Source organism: Nansenia antarctica (assembly GCF_963989245.1).
Source record: "Nansenia antarctica genome assembly, chromosome: 2".
In the NCBI taxonomy this organism is placed as follows: Eukaryota; Metazoa; Chordata; class Actinopteri; order Argentiniformes; family Microstomatidae; genus Nansenia; species Nansenia antarctica.
The window spans coordinates 57,403,498-57,424,754 of NC_137675.1; the positions used below are offsets into that span (position 1 = coordinate 57,403,498).

Consider the following 21,257-nt stretch of genomic DNA (forward strand, 5'->3'; position numbering starts at 1 on the left):
AAAATTCAAGAACTCAAAAACCCAATGGAGATTTGGCTTTCCTGATCAATAACTCTGCCAATATTGGGCCAATGCACCTCAAACCAATTGTAGATTGTTCTGGGAGTGCCCATCAAAAAATGGCAACCTTTGGATTTCGCAATCAATTGATTAGGATTTTATTAAAATTCAAGAACTCAAAAACCCTATGGAGATATGGCTTCCTGATCAATAACTCTGCCAATATTGGGTCAAAACACCTCAAACCAATTGTAAATTGTTCTGGGAGTGCCCATCAAAAAATGGCAACCTTTGGATTTCGCAATCAATTGATTAGGAATTTATTAAAAATCAAGAACTCAAAAACCCTATGGAGATTTGGCTTTCCTGATCAATAACTCTGCCAATATTGGGTCAAAACACCTCAAACCAATTGTAAATTGTTCTGGGAGTGCCCATCAAAAAATGGCAACCTTTGGATTTCAAAATCAATTGATTAGGAATTTATTAAAATTCAAGAACTCAAAAACCCCATTTGGCTTTCCTGATCAATAACTCTGCCAATATTGGGCCAATGCACCTCAAACCAATTGTAGATTGTTCTGGGAGTGCCCATCAAAAATTGGCAACCTTTGGATTTCGCAATCAATTGATTAGTAGTTTATTAAAATTCAAGAACTCAAAAACCCTATGGAGATATGGCTGTCCTGATCAATAACTGCCAATATTGGGCCAAAGCAGCTCAAACCAATTGCAGATTACTATCGGGGAGGTGACAGCAGAATCTGCTGTAATCACTGTAGCACAACAATACAAGGCTTAGGCTATCAGTAGGTGTACTTATTTCAGTCGAGGAGCAGATTTTCTCAGACTCAGCAAAATGGACACAAAATGTTTATTTAAAAAAAATATTGGCACAAAAAATAAACTATTATAAAACTATCTCTCCTAACCAGCTGGAACAGAGAGGAGAGAGGGAGGAGTGATGGAGGAGTGATGGAGAGGAGGAGAACAAACAGCTGATATGACGCACAGAACAACACTGGTGGGGAGGGGTGAGGCGTCGAAGTCGTTAGTTAGAACAGGGCACTGCGCATTCTGGTGTAGTCACTGAGCTGCTCAATGGGCCCTGTGGAATGGAGGAAGAGCGAGAGAGAGGGAGAGAAGGGTCAATGCGTAGACAGGCCACATAGCCTGAACCCTGGCGTAACGCTTTTGGACTGGGACATTTCCTCACATTTAATTCAAACCCATTCTCTCTTTCTTTCTACATAATATTTACTTCAAAGTAATAATTCAAAGACATTCTCTCTTTACTTCTCCATATATTCTGACACATTAGGCTGTGGTGTTCAGAAAACAATGCCACCAGTCCATAGAATGGGTGGTGATAGTCTTATTTGGGATGGAAATTTGTTACAATTCAGTCATTGATAGTAAGGTGTTTTTCCTTGTGTCAATGGGCTTTAAGGTGCTACATTCCTATGTACCTGAGTTTACCCTTTTTACTGTCACAGCAAAGACGGCACTTCCAGACTGGAGCTCGCTTGGCCTCATTCTGGCCCAAATCTGTCATTCTGGTTGATGCAGACCCTCTTGAGGATCTCCAAAGTGACAGTCATCCGAGTCCACCAGGTGGAGCTTGATTACAGTTGGGCCTTAATCCAGAGTGCCCTTCTGACCTTCAATAAGGAGAATGTCATCATTTACATCGAGAAGGCACACCTTCTTATTGAGGGGAGATTTACCAGGAGACAAATGAGGAAGATGACTGTTGTCCACCTCTGCTCTGCTCATATCATCAAGGCTGTGAGTGGGGCGTTCAGCAGGAAGACCACAGACAAGGCTCTTAGAGAGTTTGCAACTTACTGCGTTGCACAGCTGTTGAATAGCACATGCATGCTGACTGCTCTCACAGTCTTTCGTCACATGTGTGTTGTGTTCACGGCAAAGTACTCATCAGAGGTGATAAAGAAGAGTATCACTGTCTTGCAAGGGCTCATAGCCAAAACTGGCACACTACATGGTGATACACAAACAAAGCCTCTCCTCCAACAGAATGAGCTTCCAACAGATGCTGAAACCATCTTTGCAAGGTGGAGCTGGGGTCTGAACCGCCGCACCTCGATGGGAATGTCCATGGTTTGTCAGCAAGACGATGGCGAGTGCTTCGGACACGTCTCTGGTCTCGAAGTCGCAGCCGGGGAAGGGGCATTCCACCTTCATGGTGTTGACATGAAGAAGACTCCTCAATGTCTGTTTGTGATATTTATTTAGACAAATATGTCAACACCCTGTGGGTGAGAATACAACGTATGAGTGAATACAATGACCATAACAAGACACACATAACAAGATATAAACAAACATATCATACACAACAGACATGAGACAATACTGTTAGCATACTATAACACATATAGGTAACAGCACTAACAATAGGTAACAGCACAAACATGAGCGAATGCTATGGACATAACTTGTAATACATACATATATATGAACACAAACATGAGCGATTACTGTTCACATCAATCTGATATCAAAATACATATATATATATATCTACAAATTTGTCAAAGTGTACATACCGTATGACACATATTGATATGTAGTATGATGTTGTCTAAGAGGGTCTGAAATCATATTTAACAATTTCAACTAATGTGTTTCAGATCAACTCTCTCTGGGGGAAGGAAGACAGTGGGGTGGTAGTGGCATTGATTCATTCCAAAGAAAACAGGAACGTGTCCTACACCCTCCGCCATGCTCTTAACACTTAACCCAGTACTCCATCGCCCGATAGCGGTCGGGAGTACACTTCACCCTGCAGTCACCTTTTACAAAGGAGTTCAAGGGAGTGTTTGAGGAGGTCTCTGGTGAAATCCGGATGGAGAGTAACCATCAAGCACTTCCAAACCACTACTACTGTCCTGAGCTACTAGATGTGCTGTTCAGTGACTACTTGGGAATCTTCCCATTGTGGAGTGGAATCCTCCTTGGTGACCTCTGCCGGTATGCTGTGGATGGAGACCACATAAAGGAATTTTAATAAATGCCTAATCAATTGATTGGGAAAATTAAAGGTTGCCATTTTTGGAGGGGCACTCCCAGAACAATATACAATTGGTTTGAGGTGCATTGGCCCAATATTGGCAGAGTTATTGATCAGGAAAGCCAAATCTCCATAGGGTTTTTGAGTTCTTGAATTTTAATAAATTCCTAATCAATTGATTGCGAAATCCAAAGATTGCCATTTTTTGATGGGCACTCCCAGAACAATCTGCAATTGGTTTGAGGTGCATTGGCCCAATATTGGCAGAGTTATTGATCAGGACAGCCATATCTCCATAGGGTTTTTGAGTTCTTGAATTTTAATAAATTCCTAATCAATTGATTGCGAAATTCAAAGGTTGCCATTTTTTGATGGGCACTCCCAGAACAATCTACAATTGGTTTGAGGTGTTTTGACACAATATTGGCAGAGTTATTGATCAGGACAGCCATATCTCCATAGGGTTTTTGAGTTCTTGAATTTTTATAAATTCCTAATCAATTGATTGCGAAATCCAAAGGTTGCCATTTTTTGATGGGCACTCCTAGAACAATCTGCAATTGGTTTGAGGTGCATTGGCCCAATATTGGCAGAGTTATTGATCAGGACAGCCATATCTCCATAGGGTTTTTGAGTTCTTGAATTTTAATAAATTCCTAATCAATTGATTGCGAAATCCAAAGGTTGCCATTTTTTGATGGGCACTCCCAGAACAATCTGCAATTGGTTTGAGGTGCATTGGCCCAATATTGGCAGAGTTATTGATCAGGACAGCCATATCTCCATAGGGTTTTTGAGTTCTTGGATTTTAATAAATTCCTAATCAATTGATTGCGAAATCCAAAGGTTGCCATTTTTGATGGGCACTCCCAGAACAATCTACAATTGGTTTGAGGTGTTTTGACCCAATATTGGCAGAGTTATTGATCAGGACAGCCATATCTCCATAGGGTTTTTGAGTTCTTGAATTTTTATAAATTCCTAATCAATTGATTGCGAAATCCAAAGGTTGCCATTTTTTGATGGGCACTCCCAGAACAATCTACAATTGGTTTGAGGTGTTTTGACCCAATATTGGCAGAGTTATTGATCAGGAAAGCCATATCTCAATAGGGTTTTTGAGTTCTTGAATTTTAATAAATTCCTAATCAATTGATTGCGAAATACAAAGGTTGCCATTTTTAGAAGGGCACTCCCAGAACAATCTACATTTGGTTTGAGGTGCATTGGCCCAATATTGGCAGAGTTATTGATCAGGACAGCCATATCTCCATAGGGTTTTTGAGTTCTTGAATTTTTATAAATTCCTAATCAATTGATTGCGAAATCCAAAGGTTGCCATTTTTTGATGGGCACTCCCAGAACAATCTATAATTGGTTTGAGTTGTTTTGACCCAATATTGGCAGAGTTATTGATCAGGAAAGCCATATCTCCATAGGGTTTTTGAGTTCTTGAATTTTAATAAATTCCTAATCAATTGATTGCGAAATCCAAAGGTTGCCATTTTTAGAGGGGCACTCCCAGAACAATCTACATTTGGTTTGAGGTGCATTGGCCCAATATTGGCAGAGTTATTGATCAGGACAGCCATATCTCCATAGGGTTTTTGAGTTCTTGAATTTTTATAAATTCCTAATCAATTGATTGCGAAATCCAAAGGTTGCCATTTTTTGATGGGCACTCCCAGAACAATCTATAATTGGTTTGAGTTGTTTTGACCCAATATTGGCAGAGTTATTGATCAGGAAAGCCATATCTCCATAGGGTTTTTGAGTTCTTGAATTTTAATAAATTCCTAATCAATTGATTGCGAAATCCAAAGGTTGCCATTTTTAGAGGGGCACTCCCAGAACAATCTACATTTGGTTTGAGGTGCATTGGCCCAATATTGGCAGAGTTATTGATCAGGACAGCCATATCTCCATAGGGTTTTTGAGTTCTTGAATTTTTATAAATTCCTAATCAATTGATTGCGAAATCCAAAGGTTGCCATTTTTTGATGGGCACTCCCAGAACAATCTACAATTGGTTTGAGGTGTTTTGACCCAATATTGGCAGAGTTATTGATCAGGACAGCCATATCTCCATAGGGTTTTTGAGTTCTTGAATTTTTATAAATTCCTCATCAATTGATTGCGAAATCCAAAGGTTGCCATTTTTTGATGGGCACTCCCAGAACAATCTACAATTGGTTTGAGGTGTTTTGACCCAATATTGGCAGAGTTATTGATCAGGAAAGCCATATCTCCATAGGGTTTTTGAGTTCTTGAATTTTAATAAATTCCTAATCAATTGATTGCGAAATCCAAAGTTTGCCATTTTTTGATGGGCACTCCCAGAACAATCTACAATTGGTTTGAGGTGTTTCGACCCAATATTGGCAGAGTTATTGATCAGGACAGCCATATCTCCATAGGGTTTTTGAGTTCTTGAATTTTAATAAATTCCTAATCAATTGATTGCGAAATCCAAAGGTTGCCATTTTTAGAGGGGCACTCCCAGAACAATCTACATTTGGTTTGAGGTGCATTGGCCCAATATTGGCAGAGTTATTGATCAGGACAGCCATATCTCCATTGGGGTTTTCACTACTTTTACCACACTTTTACCACGGTCCCTAAAATGCCGAATGTGAATGTCTGTTGAATGTCGAATATAAAAACAACTTTACCACGGTCATTATCTGATTCGTATCTGATTGAGGCCGACTGGTATGAGATTGAGGCCTGAATCGGATCTGAGAATATCAGATTCAATGTGCTTTTTTACTGGTTACATGTACATGTTACATATCCGATCTGTGCCACATGTGAGCAAAAATTCGGAATTGTGTCACTTCTACATGGCGGTGTAAACAAAGCCATATATACAGTAAGGTCAGGAACTGTTTGCTGTATTTCAAACATTCATTTTCTTATTTGAGTGCTTTATGTATTTTTGGGCTTCTATAAAAGTAGTGAGTTCTATGAATCTAGTGTAGCCACATACCACATATTCAAATCCATTGAATGGATTTAGATTTTGCTGTTGTGGTGTAGGCTAGTTTAAATAAATGACAATATGCACACCTCACCTAAAGTATGTAACATTAAATCTCTTGTCTGCCAATTTGGTATTATTCATCTGTCACAAATGTGTTTTTTCCCATTTTTAATCGTAGGTCAAAGTAGGCTATATCAGAGACGGACAACATGAATTCCAAAATGAAGAGCAATGATGACTTTGTTACAGTTACTGAACGGTGAGTTTACAAAGGCTGAGAGGCCATTAATGTGCCTAAATAACTATCACTACTACGAAGACATGAAAATACACTCACTGGCCACTTTATTAGGTACACCTTTTCAACTGCATGTTAACGCAAATATCTAATCAGCCAATCATGTGGCGGCAACTTAATGCATTTAGGCATGTAGACATGGTCAAGACAATCTGCTGAAGTTCAGTATGTTTCAGTATGTTTTGTTAAATAACAATAATTACCATATCAAGTCTCACAATACTCGACTGAAGTTGTAAGCTTGCAGAAGTGGATTTGTACAAAAAAGTAAATTTATACTGTGCCCAAGTCATGAAAATTATCTTCATCTACTACAAGATAATAAGAAACTGGAAATATATGGGGTATCAATGATATATTATACAGTCATTAACCACTGTGTTACTTGATTATATTTAATAAAAGCTCTATGAAAAGTTTTATATAAAATAGTATCAAATATGAAATACTATACGTTGACACATTTAGCAACACAATTACTAAAGACAGAAGTACTGCATACTACAGTTAAGTCAAGATGAGATCAGACCACCGGAGTCTGTAAAAGGTTTAATACAATGTGCACAAGGGAGATACAGCTTACAGCATACTGAAAAGTACAAAGGATATTTGATGGGACCTGGCCCTGCACCTGGCCCTGTCATAGCCAAAACTTCAAGCAGTGGAAATTCTGCAAAGAATGGGATTGGTACCAGCATCAATTAATTGAATCCAGTAGTCAAGATACCAGTTGAAGCGGTGTTACAAAGCAGTTTTATTTTCCTTTATTAAAACTGGCAATATTTAAAAAGGCTCTGCTGGACCTACTAAAGAGAGAGCGGGAAGAGAGAAGGCAGGCAGACAACCCACTAGGCAGCACGGCAAGGGAACACAGGGGAGGGGAAGTGAGGGGGTAAGACCCACATCTGACCTGGAATGGCCCAACACCAAACCACTATAAACCACTGCAAGCGGAAGACTGCCACACACACAAAAAAAACATTCCCTTCACAATGTTTAAGGGTAAGCCCTACAGAAGGACAGAAGCTACCAGCGTTATGAGCTGTTGGGAATAAAAATGCACACAAGTGAAAAACACTTCATAGAGGCAAACAAGTGGTTAATAATCTGCAGTGCAAAGAGGTAACAATAGGTTTGGGTTTTATAATGTACTGCAGTTGGCCATCATATCACATTTCCAAAACCTACCTTTAAGTTGAATCACACAGCATTTCTTTTAGAGAGTTAACACTCACTCACATGACTTCTAAACACAAGAAAATTATGATTACCATGAAAAACAATATTACACAAGGATAAAAGACACTAACATACTTCTCAGGATTGCCCTTTCACTAGGTTCACAGTCAGGTAACTGCAGCTAACCTCCAACTGATATTTGCTATAATAAACACAAGATGGAATAACACAGAAGTCAATTAGATACTAAGAATTTGTCTGTTTTGTCTCATTGTTATTGTGCTTCAAACAGACACAATGCCCATAGAGATCTACCTCTCACAGCACTTCCTCCTTTACTGTAGAGCAATTGGTTTCCAGTTGGTCTTATTTCCCACCTGCTACAGTTCAACCTAAGACAAAAGCAATCCTTCTGGGAACAGAGGGATCGAGCAGTCTTTAACTATTACCGACTATTACTAATGCAACTTATAAATCAACCAGAATCACTATTCCCATCAATAGCTGGGATAGTGAGGGTTGAGGCTTACAAGAAATTAACATAGTTCTCAAGAGGAAAGAAGCTGTTGATGTGTGTGCAAACCAACTGCTCTGCTTTTTGTTTTGATATTCCTGTATGATGTAGTCTGTAATGGGACTCCTCTTGTGTTAAAGAGGGACATTGAGGGAGCTCTTCTGCCAATACATCTCAGACACCCTCAGCTACATCGACACTGTGAGGGAATTCTGCGACAAACATTCAAAATGGACCCTGCAGAGGGAGACAGAACTGGAGATGATGAGGGACATCAAGGACAGGGCTGACAGAATCAACCTCAAGTTCGACCATGTCCGTAACTCACAAGACAAGGCCAAGGCGTTTGGGGAGTATGTATGGAATGGACTGACCCAGGTGACTGCTGACAGCAGGCGTGAAGAGCTGGAGAAGGAGCTGGGCGCGGTACTAAAGGACACTCTGGGTGGGCTGGAGAGGTTTGACTACTTCCTGGATGCTGTGGAGAAGCTGGCGGTCACCTCTCTGTCTGTGTTTGCTGAGGAGAGCTGTTTTTTCCATCTGCCTCAAGGTACTGGTCCTGTAAGTATCCAAGCCATTACATCCTCAAGACTGGCCTGTCCCCTCCTCCTCCACTTTAAGAGGGATGCAGGGGCCTTCTTCCTCCCCAGCCTTCTCAACGTAGAGGTGCTGGCCATTCAGCTGGACACATACATACGCATCTCCCAGCAGCTCTGTGACAGTATGGAGAAAATGTAAGTATCATACAAATCCTCAACCCTTATTCAGATATTTAAATTAAATCAATCTCACCAGTATGATACCATGTCCTTTCTCTCAAGCAGAACTACTTGGACTTTGCATGGGTAAGTTCCAGATATTGTTAAAAACAAATCAACTAAATCAAAACGAGTCAGTCAAATACAGCAATTCCCAGCCTACATCCTAAAGGAGATGGGATTACTGTAATAACTTCTAAAAGAGAGAGAGAGAAGAATATGAAGTTCATGACTGACCACAACTCTCATTTGGATAAAAAATCCATGGAAAAATCCCTTGATCCCTCATTCAGATATTTTAATTAAATCAATCTCACTCCAGTATGACACCATGTCTTTTCTCTCAAGCAGAACTCTGCTATCTACTTGGACATTGCTTGGGTGAGTTCCAGATATTGTTAAAAACAAATAGGTCAATCAAAATGAGTCAGTCAAATACAGCAATACACAGCTTACATCCTAAAGGAGATGGGTTTACTGTAATAACTTTTTATAATAAAATAATAATAATAAGATTTTGCAGAGAGAAGAATACAAAGTTCATGACTGACCTCAACTCTCATTTGGATACAAAATCCATGGGAAAAATATCTGTCCATCTCAGCCAGTTAAGTCATATCAGGTGAGACTTAGTGGGGGGGGCTGTGGTGTGTTGATTTGTTTAATCAAAGGGTGGACAGTAGCTGGTCATGTATTCCGTTTTTTCCAAATATTAGAGCTGCAATATTGATTTATTTAATTAAAAAAGTGGTACATGTTTGCTTTCCCAGGATGGACCAGGACTTCAGACTAGCGTTCCTGTTCCAGGAGGCTTCCCTGAACTTCATTGGTGTGTTCAGTCAGCGCCAGCCCAGAATGCTGAAGTTTCTGACTGAGCTGGAGGAGAGCGCTGTCCAGCTAGACAGTATGAGGAAGGGAGCAAAGATTTCTAGTGTGACAGGCAGCTCTGTAGGGGTGCTTGGAGGGATCCTGTCCATTGTTGGATTGGCCCTAGCTCCCGTAACTGCTGGGGTGTCTTTGGCTCTGACAATGACTGGGGTGGGGCTGGGTGTCACCAGTGGGGTCAACAGTATGACCACTGGCATCACAGAGATGGCGTTTAACAGTTGCCAGGGCAAGAAAGCCAGCGAAGTCTTCCAGAGTTACATGAAAGATGTGAACACCATACTTGAGTGTCTAAATGAGGTGGCCAGCACCAAGGACCTCATCGAGCCAGATGAGACAGGGTTAAACAAGCCAGATGAGACAGGATTGACAATGGAAGCTGGGACAGTGATAAACAAGCCAGATGAGACAGGATTCACAATGGAAGCTGGGACAGGGATAAACAAGCCAGATGAGACAGGATTGACAATGGAAGCTGGGAAAGTGATAAAAAAAGTTCCTGGTGTTGGAAAGGGCATTGACTCCTTAGTGGACTGTGCTTCTGCAATAAAGGCTCTGAAGGGTAAAGATATAGCCATGAATGCAAGCAAGGTGGCACTCCAAGAGGGAAAAGCATCAAGAAACATACCCAATCTGGCAGCAGATCTACCTGACATAGGGCAGTTAGCCAAAGGAACCCCCCTCGCCCTCTCCCAGTCAGCGCGGGCTGGTTTCATCACCCTCAATGCCCTCTTCATTGGCCTGGACGTCTTCTTCATCTGTAAAGACAGCCTCAGCCTGGCCAAAGGCAGCAAGAGTGAGGTCTCCCAGCTCATCCGTGCCAGAGCGGCGCTGTGGCGTTCAGAGTTGGACTCATGGCAGAAGATCCATGACTCTCTGTGCCGAGGCATCTGGAGGTTCAGGAAAAGCCAGAGAATCCTGGAGATGCCATTTTAGAGAGTGAGGGGAGGGAAGAAAGAGTACTTTTTTTGTTGTTTATATCATATTTCTTAACGAACTACAGTAACAGCTATATATGATATGCATTCATTGTGTTTTGAATAAGTAAAATTCAACACATTATTATTCATATCATGATTTTGTTCTTTGTCGTTTTTGTATCTACATTACTGCTTGGAAGTACAGTAGGGTAATAATTCCCAACTACACACTAATCAGTTAAGAGTTATAGCATTTATGGTTTTGGCAATTTTTCCTTTCTATCTATTTTGCTCTACTTTTTTAAAAAAAACTTTGAAAAAACAACAAAAAACTTTTTTTACTGTATTATTAAGAACAGAAAGCTTTGTTTGTTTTTGTAAATTCAAGTAGATTTCTAGAAATGAAGGTTGGAGGGCACAAAAACCAATTATCTTCTAATTCTCTATCTTCCATCCTGACTTGACAATAAAGACTTATATACCAGCTTATGTCAGGCTCCTGTTTACATATTACAGCTTGCTTCACAACCACATCATTTGGAGGACGTGAAATGTCAAACCCAGAAATCATAAAGTATTAGTTTGACCAGCCAAAACATAAAGGGCAGATGGAAGTCATTTGTGTCTGCAAATGGGAAGGAAGGAGCTGGAGTAGGCCAGGGAGAGGGAGAAGGAGAGGAGGAACCAGGAGGAGGAGAGAGAGAGAAAGTATTATCTGGGGAGTCAATGGATCTCTGAAATGGATCCCCACTGGCGTGTTAGTTTGCTAATACGCACATATACAAATCTGTGAACATTTAATTTGCATGTCTTTGAATGTTTTTATTTTTCTCTATTCAGTATTTGAATCATTATGACTGCCAATCTCCCTCCTCCAGTACTGAAAACTGAGGCAATCATGATCTGATCATCACAATCAAACCAATTAGATTTTTATTACCACACCTGTTCTCTGTTGCAAAGGCCACACAGGGACAAAGGCTGTGTTCGAAATGGCATACTAGTATACTGCATATTACATACTCAATGAGTATATACTGCATACTGCCTAATAAATTCATAATAACTAGCCGACTGTTCACACTGAAGTATGCAGCTCATTATCCCGGAACGCATTTCGCACCGGCCGGCAGCGGGGATTTTAAATCAGGTTAAACCTCCATGGGCTAAAAGCTGTTGTAGATTTGGCTCTACAAGTGTTAACATGTCATTTTATTAAGTTTAAATATGTTTTCAAGCGAGAAGGTAACCATGTATATTCCCAAAATGTGGCCAGTTTGTCAAAATAACCTGTTTATATATCTGATCTGACGTTTGTTTTCCACTTCTGTAGGCTAACGTTAGCTAGCTAGTTATGTTAGTTAGATACCTTTACTGCGGGGCTCGACAGAAACGTCGGAACATAATAGCTAAACAAGTTGTAAAATTATTTGGGGGCCAATATCTTTAGCTAGCTAAAGTAACTGTGTGTGTGTGTGTGTGTGTGTGTGTGTGTGTGTGTGTGTGTTTAAAGTGTTAGCTACAGCTATTGTGTGTTGCTACAGGTTGTAGTGTGTACCGGTGTGGGTAACTTTGACTTTGAGAGTGCGTGTTAGTTTTGTGTTTGGCCATACTTTAAGTTACTTTCTACATTTAACCATGTCTTTTCTACAGTTAACTGCTAACTATATAATTTACTTGTTACATTGCTTATAAATATTCATTTGCTTTCTCCTTTTTTAATAGAATGTAGTTTTTAGTTAAGAGTTTCACGGAAACCTGTTTATTTGACAAATTATACAATAAATCTTGGTTTATTTATATTCTCCTGTCCGCCTCTTGGTCTCGTCTCCCGGTTCTATTCTATTGTTACTCCCCTCATCCCCTGGATACTATTTGGGGACATAACAAAATGTAATATACATTTAACTGACTTCATCTGTATTCCAGGTGCAATTGAGTAATATAATGTTATTTGAACAGTAGATTCAGTCAGGACTATCAGTGCCTGACAGAGAGCAGAACGTACCCTGCGGAAGGTGTCAGTGATGGGAGCGTTGGCCAGACTGGTGAACGGGTCCAGACTGAAGGCAGAGTGCACCACAACGGCGCTCCTGCTGGGATCACTATGGATTACCTGACACGGACAACACGGTCAGTCAATGACGCTTAGACGTAATGGTGCCAAGAAGATGTATTAGGTTATTGCTACCCACACAGCCAGTTGCATGCATTCACACATTCCTAAGATGCTGATCCAAAGTGCTTACGGTGACATCTGATGAATCGACGTCTGGGTTCAGAGGGTCCGGGTTCAGAGGGTCCGGGTTCAGCAACTGCAACAACCTGCAGAGACACAGCGGCAGCTCGGGTCACTGGTATGATTCTCAACGCACTGAAACTCCCACCATAGCCCAATGCCACGGTTATGAATTGTCAGCACATGTGTATTTCAATTTCTAGTGAGCGCAGCATTAAAAGACTCCAAAGAGAGCAGCACAGGGCAGGATGACCATACCGTGCACAGGCTAGCTCGTCCTCAATGGTTGGCTGCTCAGCAAAAGCCTCCTGTGTAAGAGCTCCAGGTGGGTCACTGGGAGTACTGTCATTAGAGAGGTACAACACAGTATAGGAGCCTTTACACAGGTACAACACAGTATAGGAGCCTTTCAAACCAATGACCAACTGAACGACATTGTTAACCACACAGAGAATGTACAAATCACTTTCCTTGGCGTTTAATATGATAAAGTACGATCAAATGTTTAAAATTGTATTTTTTCAAACAGTAACATGGACTTCCCGGTGAAGACAGACATGAAGTAGAACATCAGACAGAGAAGGACTGGCACACCTTGGTTCAGTGCCCTGCTGTTCAATAGGATCATCAGTTTCACATCCACCGTTACTGCAAGAACATAGAGATCTGGACTATTACAACAGGTCATCATCACGTCAATAGAATACAGTGTCATTTTAAAATTATTATTAAGTATTGGAAAGAGGAAGTATTTTGTCTTCTTTTAGCTCTATACTTCTAGCTATATACTCCAACAATTTGGAATTTAAAATCTAACAATTACTTAGGGGTGGTAGTAATAGCAGTTGTGTAACGTGCATTCATACCATCCTGCTGTTTCATCTACGGTCTGCTGGGTTGCACCAACCAGCTCCTCTTCATCTTTAGCCCCAGAGATCCCATGAACATCATCTTCTTCATTCTCTTCCTCAAGATCAGTCTAAACATCAAAACATCCACAGTACTTAAAGGGACGGTTCGGCCTATTTTCATGCTCAGGTGAAATATCATCTTGTTGTCCACAAAAGCCAGTAGTGAAAGATTCTACTTTGCTACCGCAGCACAGGCTAACAGTTACACTAGGGCCACACTGGCTACCTCTACCTCAGCAGGGCTACCTCTACCTCAGCAGCGCTACCTCTACCTCAGCAGGGCTACCTCTACCTCAGCAGGGCTACCTCTACCTCAGCAGGGCTACCTCTACCTCAGCAGCGCTACCTCTACCTCAGCAGGGCTACCTCTACCTCAGCAGGGCTACCTCTACCTCAGCAGGGCTACCTCTACCTCAGCAGGGCTACCTCTACCTCTACCTCAGCAGGGCTACCTCTACCTCAGCAGGGCTACCTCTACCTCAGCAGGACTACCTCTACCTCAGCAGGGCTACCTCTACCTCAGCAGGGCTACCTCTACCTCAGCAGGACTACCTCTACCTCAGCAGGACTACCTCTACCTCAGCAGGGCTACCTCTACCTCAGCAGCGCTACCTCTACCTCAGCAGGGCTACCTCTACCTCAGCAGGGCTACCTCTACCTCAGCAGGACTACCTCTACCTCAGCAGGACTACCTCTACCTCAGCAGCGCTACCTCTACCTCAGCAGCGCTACCTCTACCTCAGCAGGACTACCTCTACCTCTACCTCAGCAGGGCTACCTCTACCTCAGCAGGACTACCTCTACCTCAGCAGGGCTACCTCTACCTCAGCAGGGCTACCTCTACCTCAGCAGCGCTACCTCTACCTCAGCAGGACTACCTCTACCTCAGCAGGGCTACCTCTACCTCAGCAGGGCTACCTCTACCTCAGCAGGGCTACCTCTACCTCAGCAGGGCTACCTCTACCTCAGCAGGACTACCTCTACCTCTGCAGGGCTACCTCTACCTCAGCAGCGCTACCTCTACCTCAGCAGGACTACCTCTACCTCAGCAGGGCTACCTCTACCTCAGCAGGGCTACCTCTACCTCAGCAGGGCTACCTCTACCTCAGCAGGGCTACCTCTACCTCAGCAGGACTACCTCTACCTCTACCTCAGCAGGGCTACCTCTACCTCAGCAGGGCTACCTCTACCTCTACCTCAGCAGGGCTAACTCTACCTCAGCAGGGCTACCTCTACCTCAGCAGGGCTACCTCTACCTCAGCAGGGCTACCTCTACCTCAGCAGGGCTACCTCTACCTCAGCAGCGCTACCTCTACCTCAGCAGGGCTACCTCTACCTCAGCAGGTCTACCTCTACCTCAGCAGGACTACCTCTACCTCAGCAGCGCTACCTCTACCTCAGCAGGGCTACCTCTACCTCAGCAGGGCTACCTCTACCTCAGCAGGACTACCTCTACCTCAGCAGGACTACCTCTACCTCAGCAGGGCTACCTCTACCTCAGCAGGGCTACCTCTACCTCAGCAGGGCTACCTCTACCTCAGCAGCGCTACCTCTACCTCAGCAGGGCTACCTCTACCTCTACCTCAGCAGGGCTACCTCTACCTCTACCTCAGCAGGGCTACCTCTACCTCAGCAGGGCTAACTCTACCTCAGCAGGGCTACCTCTACCTCAGCAGGGCTACCTCTACCTCGGCAGGGCTACCTCTACCTCAGCAGGGCTACCTCTACCTCTACCTCAGCAGGGCTAACTCTACCTCAGCAGGGCTACCTCTACCTCAGCAGGACTACCTGTACCTCAGCAGGGCTACCTCTACCTCAGCAGGGCTACCTCTACCTCAGCAGGACTACCTGTACCTCAGCAGGGCTACCTCTACCTCAGCAGGACTACCTCTACCTCAGCAGGACTACCTCTACCTCAGCAGGGCTACCTCTACCTCGGCAGGGCTACCTCTACCTCAGCAGGGCTACCTCTACCTCTACCTCAGCAGGGCTAACTCTACCTCAGCAGGGCTACTTGTACCTCAGCAGGGCTACTTGTACCTCAGCAGGGCTACCTCTACCTCAGCAGGGCTAACTCTACCTCAGCAGGACTACCTCTACCTCAGCAGGGCTACCTCTACCTCAGCAGGGCTAACTCTACCTCAGCAGGGCTACCTCTACCTCAGCAGGGCTACCTCTACCTCTACCTCAGCAGGGCTACCTCTACCTCAGCAGGACTAACTCTACCTCTACCTCAGCAGGGCTAACTCTACCTCTACCTCAGCAGGGCTACCTCTACCTCAGCAGGGCTACCTGTACCTCAGCAGGGCTACCTCTACCTCAGCAGGGCTACCTCTACCTCAGCAGGACTACCTCTACCTCTACCTCAGCAGGGCTACCTCTACCTCTACCTCAGCAGGGCTACCTCTACCTCAGCAGGGCTACCTGTACCTCAGCAGGGCTACCTCTACCTCTACCTCAGCAGGGCTACCTCTACCTCAGCAGCGCGTGTGTCGCGGAGCTGCTGCGGCTCTCACTCGTGCGGTATCTTTCTACATTGAGTTTGCCTTTCGGAAAAGTGAAGACAGTCATCTATGAGCAATATCTGCCGATACTAGGGATGCACCGAAGGTTCGGCCACCGAATGTATTCGGCCGAATAATAGCAATAACAATGCTTCATTATCAGACCATGACAGAATAACGGTGCTCTAACCTGTATGCAACCTGTGCTCCTACCCTGCCAGTCTGCACTGATATAGGACAACAGTGCAACAACTTCGCGGCTGAACTTCTTGTTGTGACATTTTTGTTCATCCCGCCCCTTTGTCACTTTGATTTCTTGGAAACAAAACATGCCCCCCACCCCCAAACCCTACTGTTAGCAGATAGAAAAACAAGCTCACTTTGCTGACAAATTAAGCGTATTTAGTGATCGTAAAACAGTTGCTTGTTATATCGCGTGGGTACTTCAAGTTGCGTATTATGAAAAACTAAAATCACATTTTGTTCAAAAGAAAGCTATGTTTAGGATTCACAAGGTTTCACAGTTGACAACTGGTTGCACCTTTCATCAGCTGCCATCACATATGGACCTAACTGTATACTTCCTGGATTTGGATGATGAATCACCAATATGTAGGAATGAGACATTAGGGGATGTGAAATATACTGCAAGTTTAGAAAACTAAAAACAGCCACACTCACATTAGGAACCGGCCTTTGAGCACTCGAAGCAGGATTCAGAAACGTCAGGAATCTGTTAAGAAAAAGTAGGAATTAACTTGACTCTCTTTGGAGCTATTACAAAACTAAAAGTCAATATCTTACCTGACCCGATTCAGATTTTTTTAACAAGTCTGCCACCAGAGAAATTTCTGTGTCCTGTGTGTCCTCTCTCAACCCATGGTGCCTAAACCCACACATGTTTAAACAATTCAGATCTAATTACATCATGCTGCATATAATGCAGCCATATTTCTGAGTTTATTCTCAAAACGATGTAAAAACATTTGTACCCCTCGTCACTGTCAAGCTCTGGATGGTGCGCCTCCTTTTGGTTAATTCCGCCTCCCTCAGAGAGCTTTCTGACCTTTCCTTGGCCCTTAAATAAAACCACAAAGAACATTTAAATTAATTGGGGAAATTCAATTGCAAATCACAGTAATCTCTCCTAGACGTTGATATGGGCAGTGACACTGACCTGTGATGCTCCATTGGAAGTCTGCAATGCCACTTGCCCTGATGTTATTACCGGTCTCTGATTGGTCACTGAAGAAATCAATATAGAGGGCTTTTTTTATAAGTGGTACCATCAAAATCTACCCCTTTCAAAATACATGCATTAGCATTGTGGAAAAGGGGAAAATAATAATAATAATAATAATAATAATAATAATAATAATAGTGCATTCACCTTTCGTGACAGCAGGGTGCCTGGGTGAGACCAGGGGTGACAGTGATCGTATGGTGCAGCCATTTGTGGCCAGGAAACTCTCCGTGTCAGAGTAGATGTCACAAGTCAGGATGGCAGGGGATCGATCCACAACACCATTCTGTGCAGGGGAATGACTCTTCCCGCTTGGGAAACATGCAAACCTCTTGGTGACTAGATCGTCATTTACACAGATCTGGGAGAGAGAGTGGGAGAATTAGCTTCTATGACTAACGTTAAACAAATGTACGTTAGAAATTCTGCACACTTTTTTCTTTTTGCAAATCCACATTTCCGCACCATCGCACCTTCATGTTTCTTATGGTCAGGTAGAGCTCAATGAAAGTGGAATCAGCTTGTGTTTCACGCAACACTGCCTCCATCTGGTTGGATGCTTCAGGTAAACAATTGAACAGACAATATAGTTATTTTTATGAGTGGGGCAGTCCCACTCATAGTTTTCATTTTATTGGACAGATATAGTGAAGATAATAATTAATTACATTTTAAATTAATAATAATAATTTTGCCATTTAGCAGACGCTTTTATCCAAAGCGACTTACAATTACGAATTACAGGGACATTCCCCCTGGAGTAACTGAGGGCTAAGTGCCTTACCCAAGGGCACACTAGTAGTGGTGTGGCTTCAGGCGGGATTTGAACTCACAACCTTCCGATCCCAAGTCCAACTCACTATCCACTAGACCACCACTACCCCTGAAGACAGACAGGAAAGTAGGGAGAGAGGGCATGTCAGCAGGGCATGGGCCGGATTCGAACCCATGCCGACATGGGCATATGTGTGCACTGTAGACCGCGGTGCTAGACCACTGGACCACCCCAGGCCACACAGACAATATAGTTAGTGCTGATTTGGGGCTGATATAAGAATCTCAACACTGAAGTTGTACAAGACTATCTATCAACAAAGATGTTAAAATCACACTTCTCATCTTACAATGACACAGAATTATCTTTACAATGCTACAGAATTATCTTGCAATGGACACAACATTAGTTTACCTTGTAAGAGGTTGTGCAGATAGCGAGTAGCAGAGCTGTCCCCTTGATTTGACGGTCTAGAATGAAAACGTAAGCTCTCAAGGATCCGTAATAACCACACAATTCAAATCTAATAGCACAATTGCAATTACAGTGATTTAAGACCAATATCAACCCTTACACTAGTCCAGTAGTTAGTCAAACCTTACACTAGTTCAGTAGTTAGTCAAACCTTACACTAGTTCAGTAGTTAGTCAACCCTTACACTAGTTCAGTAGTTAGTCAACTCTTACACTAGTTCAGTAGTTAGTCAACTCTTACACTAGTTCAGTAGTTAGTCAACCCTTACACTAGTTCAGTAGTTAGTCAGCCCTTACACTAGTTCAGTAGTTAGTCAAACCTTACACTAGTTCAGTAGTTAGTCAAACCTTACACTAGTTCAGTAGTTAGTCAACTCTTACACTAGTTCAGTAGTTAGTCAACCCTTACACTAGTTCAGTAGTTAGTCAACCCATACACTAGTTCAGTAGTTAGTCAACCCTTACACTAGTTCAGTAGTTAGTCAACCCTTACACTAGTTCAGTAGTTAGTCAACCCATACACTAGTTCAGTAGTTAGTCAACCCTTACACTAGTTCAGTAGTTAGTCAACCCATACACTAGTTCAGTAGTTAGTCAACCCTTACACTAGTTCAGTAGTTAGTCAACCCTTACACTAGTTCAGTAGTTAGTCAACCCATACACTAGTTCAGTAGTTAGTCAACCCTTACACTAGTTCAGTAGTTAGTCAGCCCTTACACTAGTTCAGTAGTTAGTCAAACCTTACACTAGTTCAGTAGTTAGTCAAACCTTACACTAGTTCAGTAGTTAGTCAACTCTTACACTAGTTCAGTAGTTAGTCAACCCTTACACTAGTTCAGTAGTTAGTCAACCCATACACTAGTTCAGTAGTTAGTCAACCCTTACACTAGTTCAGTAGTTAGTCAACCCTTACACTAGTTCAGTAGTTAGTCAACCCATACACTAGTTCAGTAGTTAGGCAACCCTTACACTAGTTCAGTAGTTAGTCAACCCTTACACTAGTTCAGTAGTTAGTCAACCCTTACACTAGTTCAGTAGTTAGTCAACCCTTACACTAGTTCAGTAGTTAGTCAACCCTTACACTAGTTCAGTAGTTAGTCAACCCATACACTAGTTCAGTAGTTAATCAACCCTTACACTAGTTCAGTAGTTAGTCAACTCTTACACTAGTTCAGTAGTTAGTCAACCCTTACACTAGTTCAGTAGTTAGTCAACCCTTACACTAGTTCAGTAGTTAGTCAACCCATACACTAGTTCAGTAGTTAGTCAACCCTTACACTAGTTCAGTAGTTAGTCAACCCTTACACTAGTTCAGTAGTTAGTCAACTCTTACACTAGTTCAGTAGTTAGTCAACTCTTACACTAGTTCAGTAGTTAGTCAACCCTTACACTAGTTCAGTAGTTAGTCAACCCTTACACTAGTTCAGTAGTTAGTCAACCCTTACACTAGTTCAGTAGTTAGTCAACCCTTACACTAGTTCAGTAGTTAGTCAACCCTTACACTAGTTCAGTAGTTAGTCAACCCTTACACTAGTTCAGTAGTTAGTCAACCCTTACACTAGTTCAGTAGTTAGTCAACCCTTACACTAGTTCAGTAGTTAGTCAACCCTTACACTAGTTCAGCAGTTAGTCAACCCTTACACTAGTTCAGTAGTTAGTCAACCCTTACACTAGTTCAGTAGTTAGTCAACCCTTATACTAGTTCAGTAGTTAGTCAACCCTTACACTAGTTCAGTAGTTAGTCAACCCTTACACTAGTTCAGTAGTTAGTCAACCCTTACACTAGTTCAGTAGTTAGTCAACCCTTACACTAGTTCAGTAGTTAGTCAATCCTTACACTAGTTCAGTAGTTAGTTAACCCTTACACTAGTTCAGCTTTCTCTTCGTAGATGGACACCTGGAGCCTCACAGGTTGGATACCAGCCAGCTGGAACTTCCTGACCCAGAAGGGCAGCTGCAGAAACTTCTCCAACGGGGCTCGGACCCTGGAGAAAGAAATAGAAGGGTTCTTTGGAGACAATTATAATGTCATAATCATTATATATTTAGGGATGTACTGATTAATTGGGCAGCAATCGGTATTGGCCGATAATGGTTAGGAAATTGATCAGCCGAATGCTTTGAAATGGCTGATAGTTCAAACCGATATTGCGATATCTAACCTGGCATGATAATTTGATTAGGAATATTTTCTTAATGTCTGTATGTGATCAATTCACCGAAGGAATATACTGTCTTGGACAATAGATCCTAATAAACACTGGTGGCTGATTGTTGTAACTAAAAACCAGCGTGAATTCTCTCTGAAAAGTCCGTAAACCCAGACATTCTGCTCCTCTGAATGAGCCTTGTACGTGGTCAAAAGGGTGAGTTTCTGAAATTCAATGGATGCAAAATGCTCATAGGTCCAGAGATGCCAGACACACACACACACACACACACACACACACACACACACACACACACACACACACACACACTCAGGGATTACTGAAAGGCAGTAATCTGCTCCTGCTCATTAACAAACCTATTTGTCAGATC

At 42.6% G+C, this 21,257-nt stretch overlaps 1 protein-coding gene across 1 annotated transcript; it reads left to right on the top strand.

Annotated features, from left to right (window-relative positions):
* Window positions 1–1,746: 1,746 nt before the first annotated feature.
* On the top strand, window positions 1,747–10,587 carry LOC308150308 (uncharacterized protein; the record flags this gene model as incomplete). Its single annotated transcript, XM_080523154.1, has 4 exons — window positions 1,747–2,121; window positions 2,786–2,994; window positions 8,149–8,742; window positions 9,537–10,587. The coding sequence occupies 4 exons, from the start codon at window positions 1,747–1,749 to the stop codon at window positions 10,585–10,587; spliced, it is 2,229 nt and encodes a 742-aa protein (XP_080379280.1).
* Window positions 10,588–21,257: the final 10,670 nt, after the last annotated feature.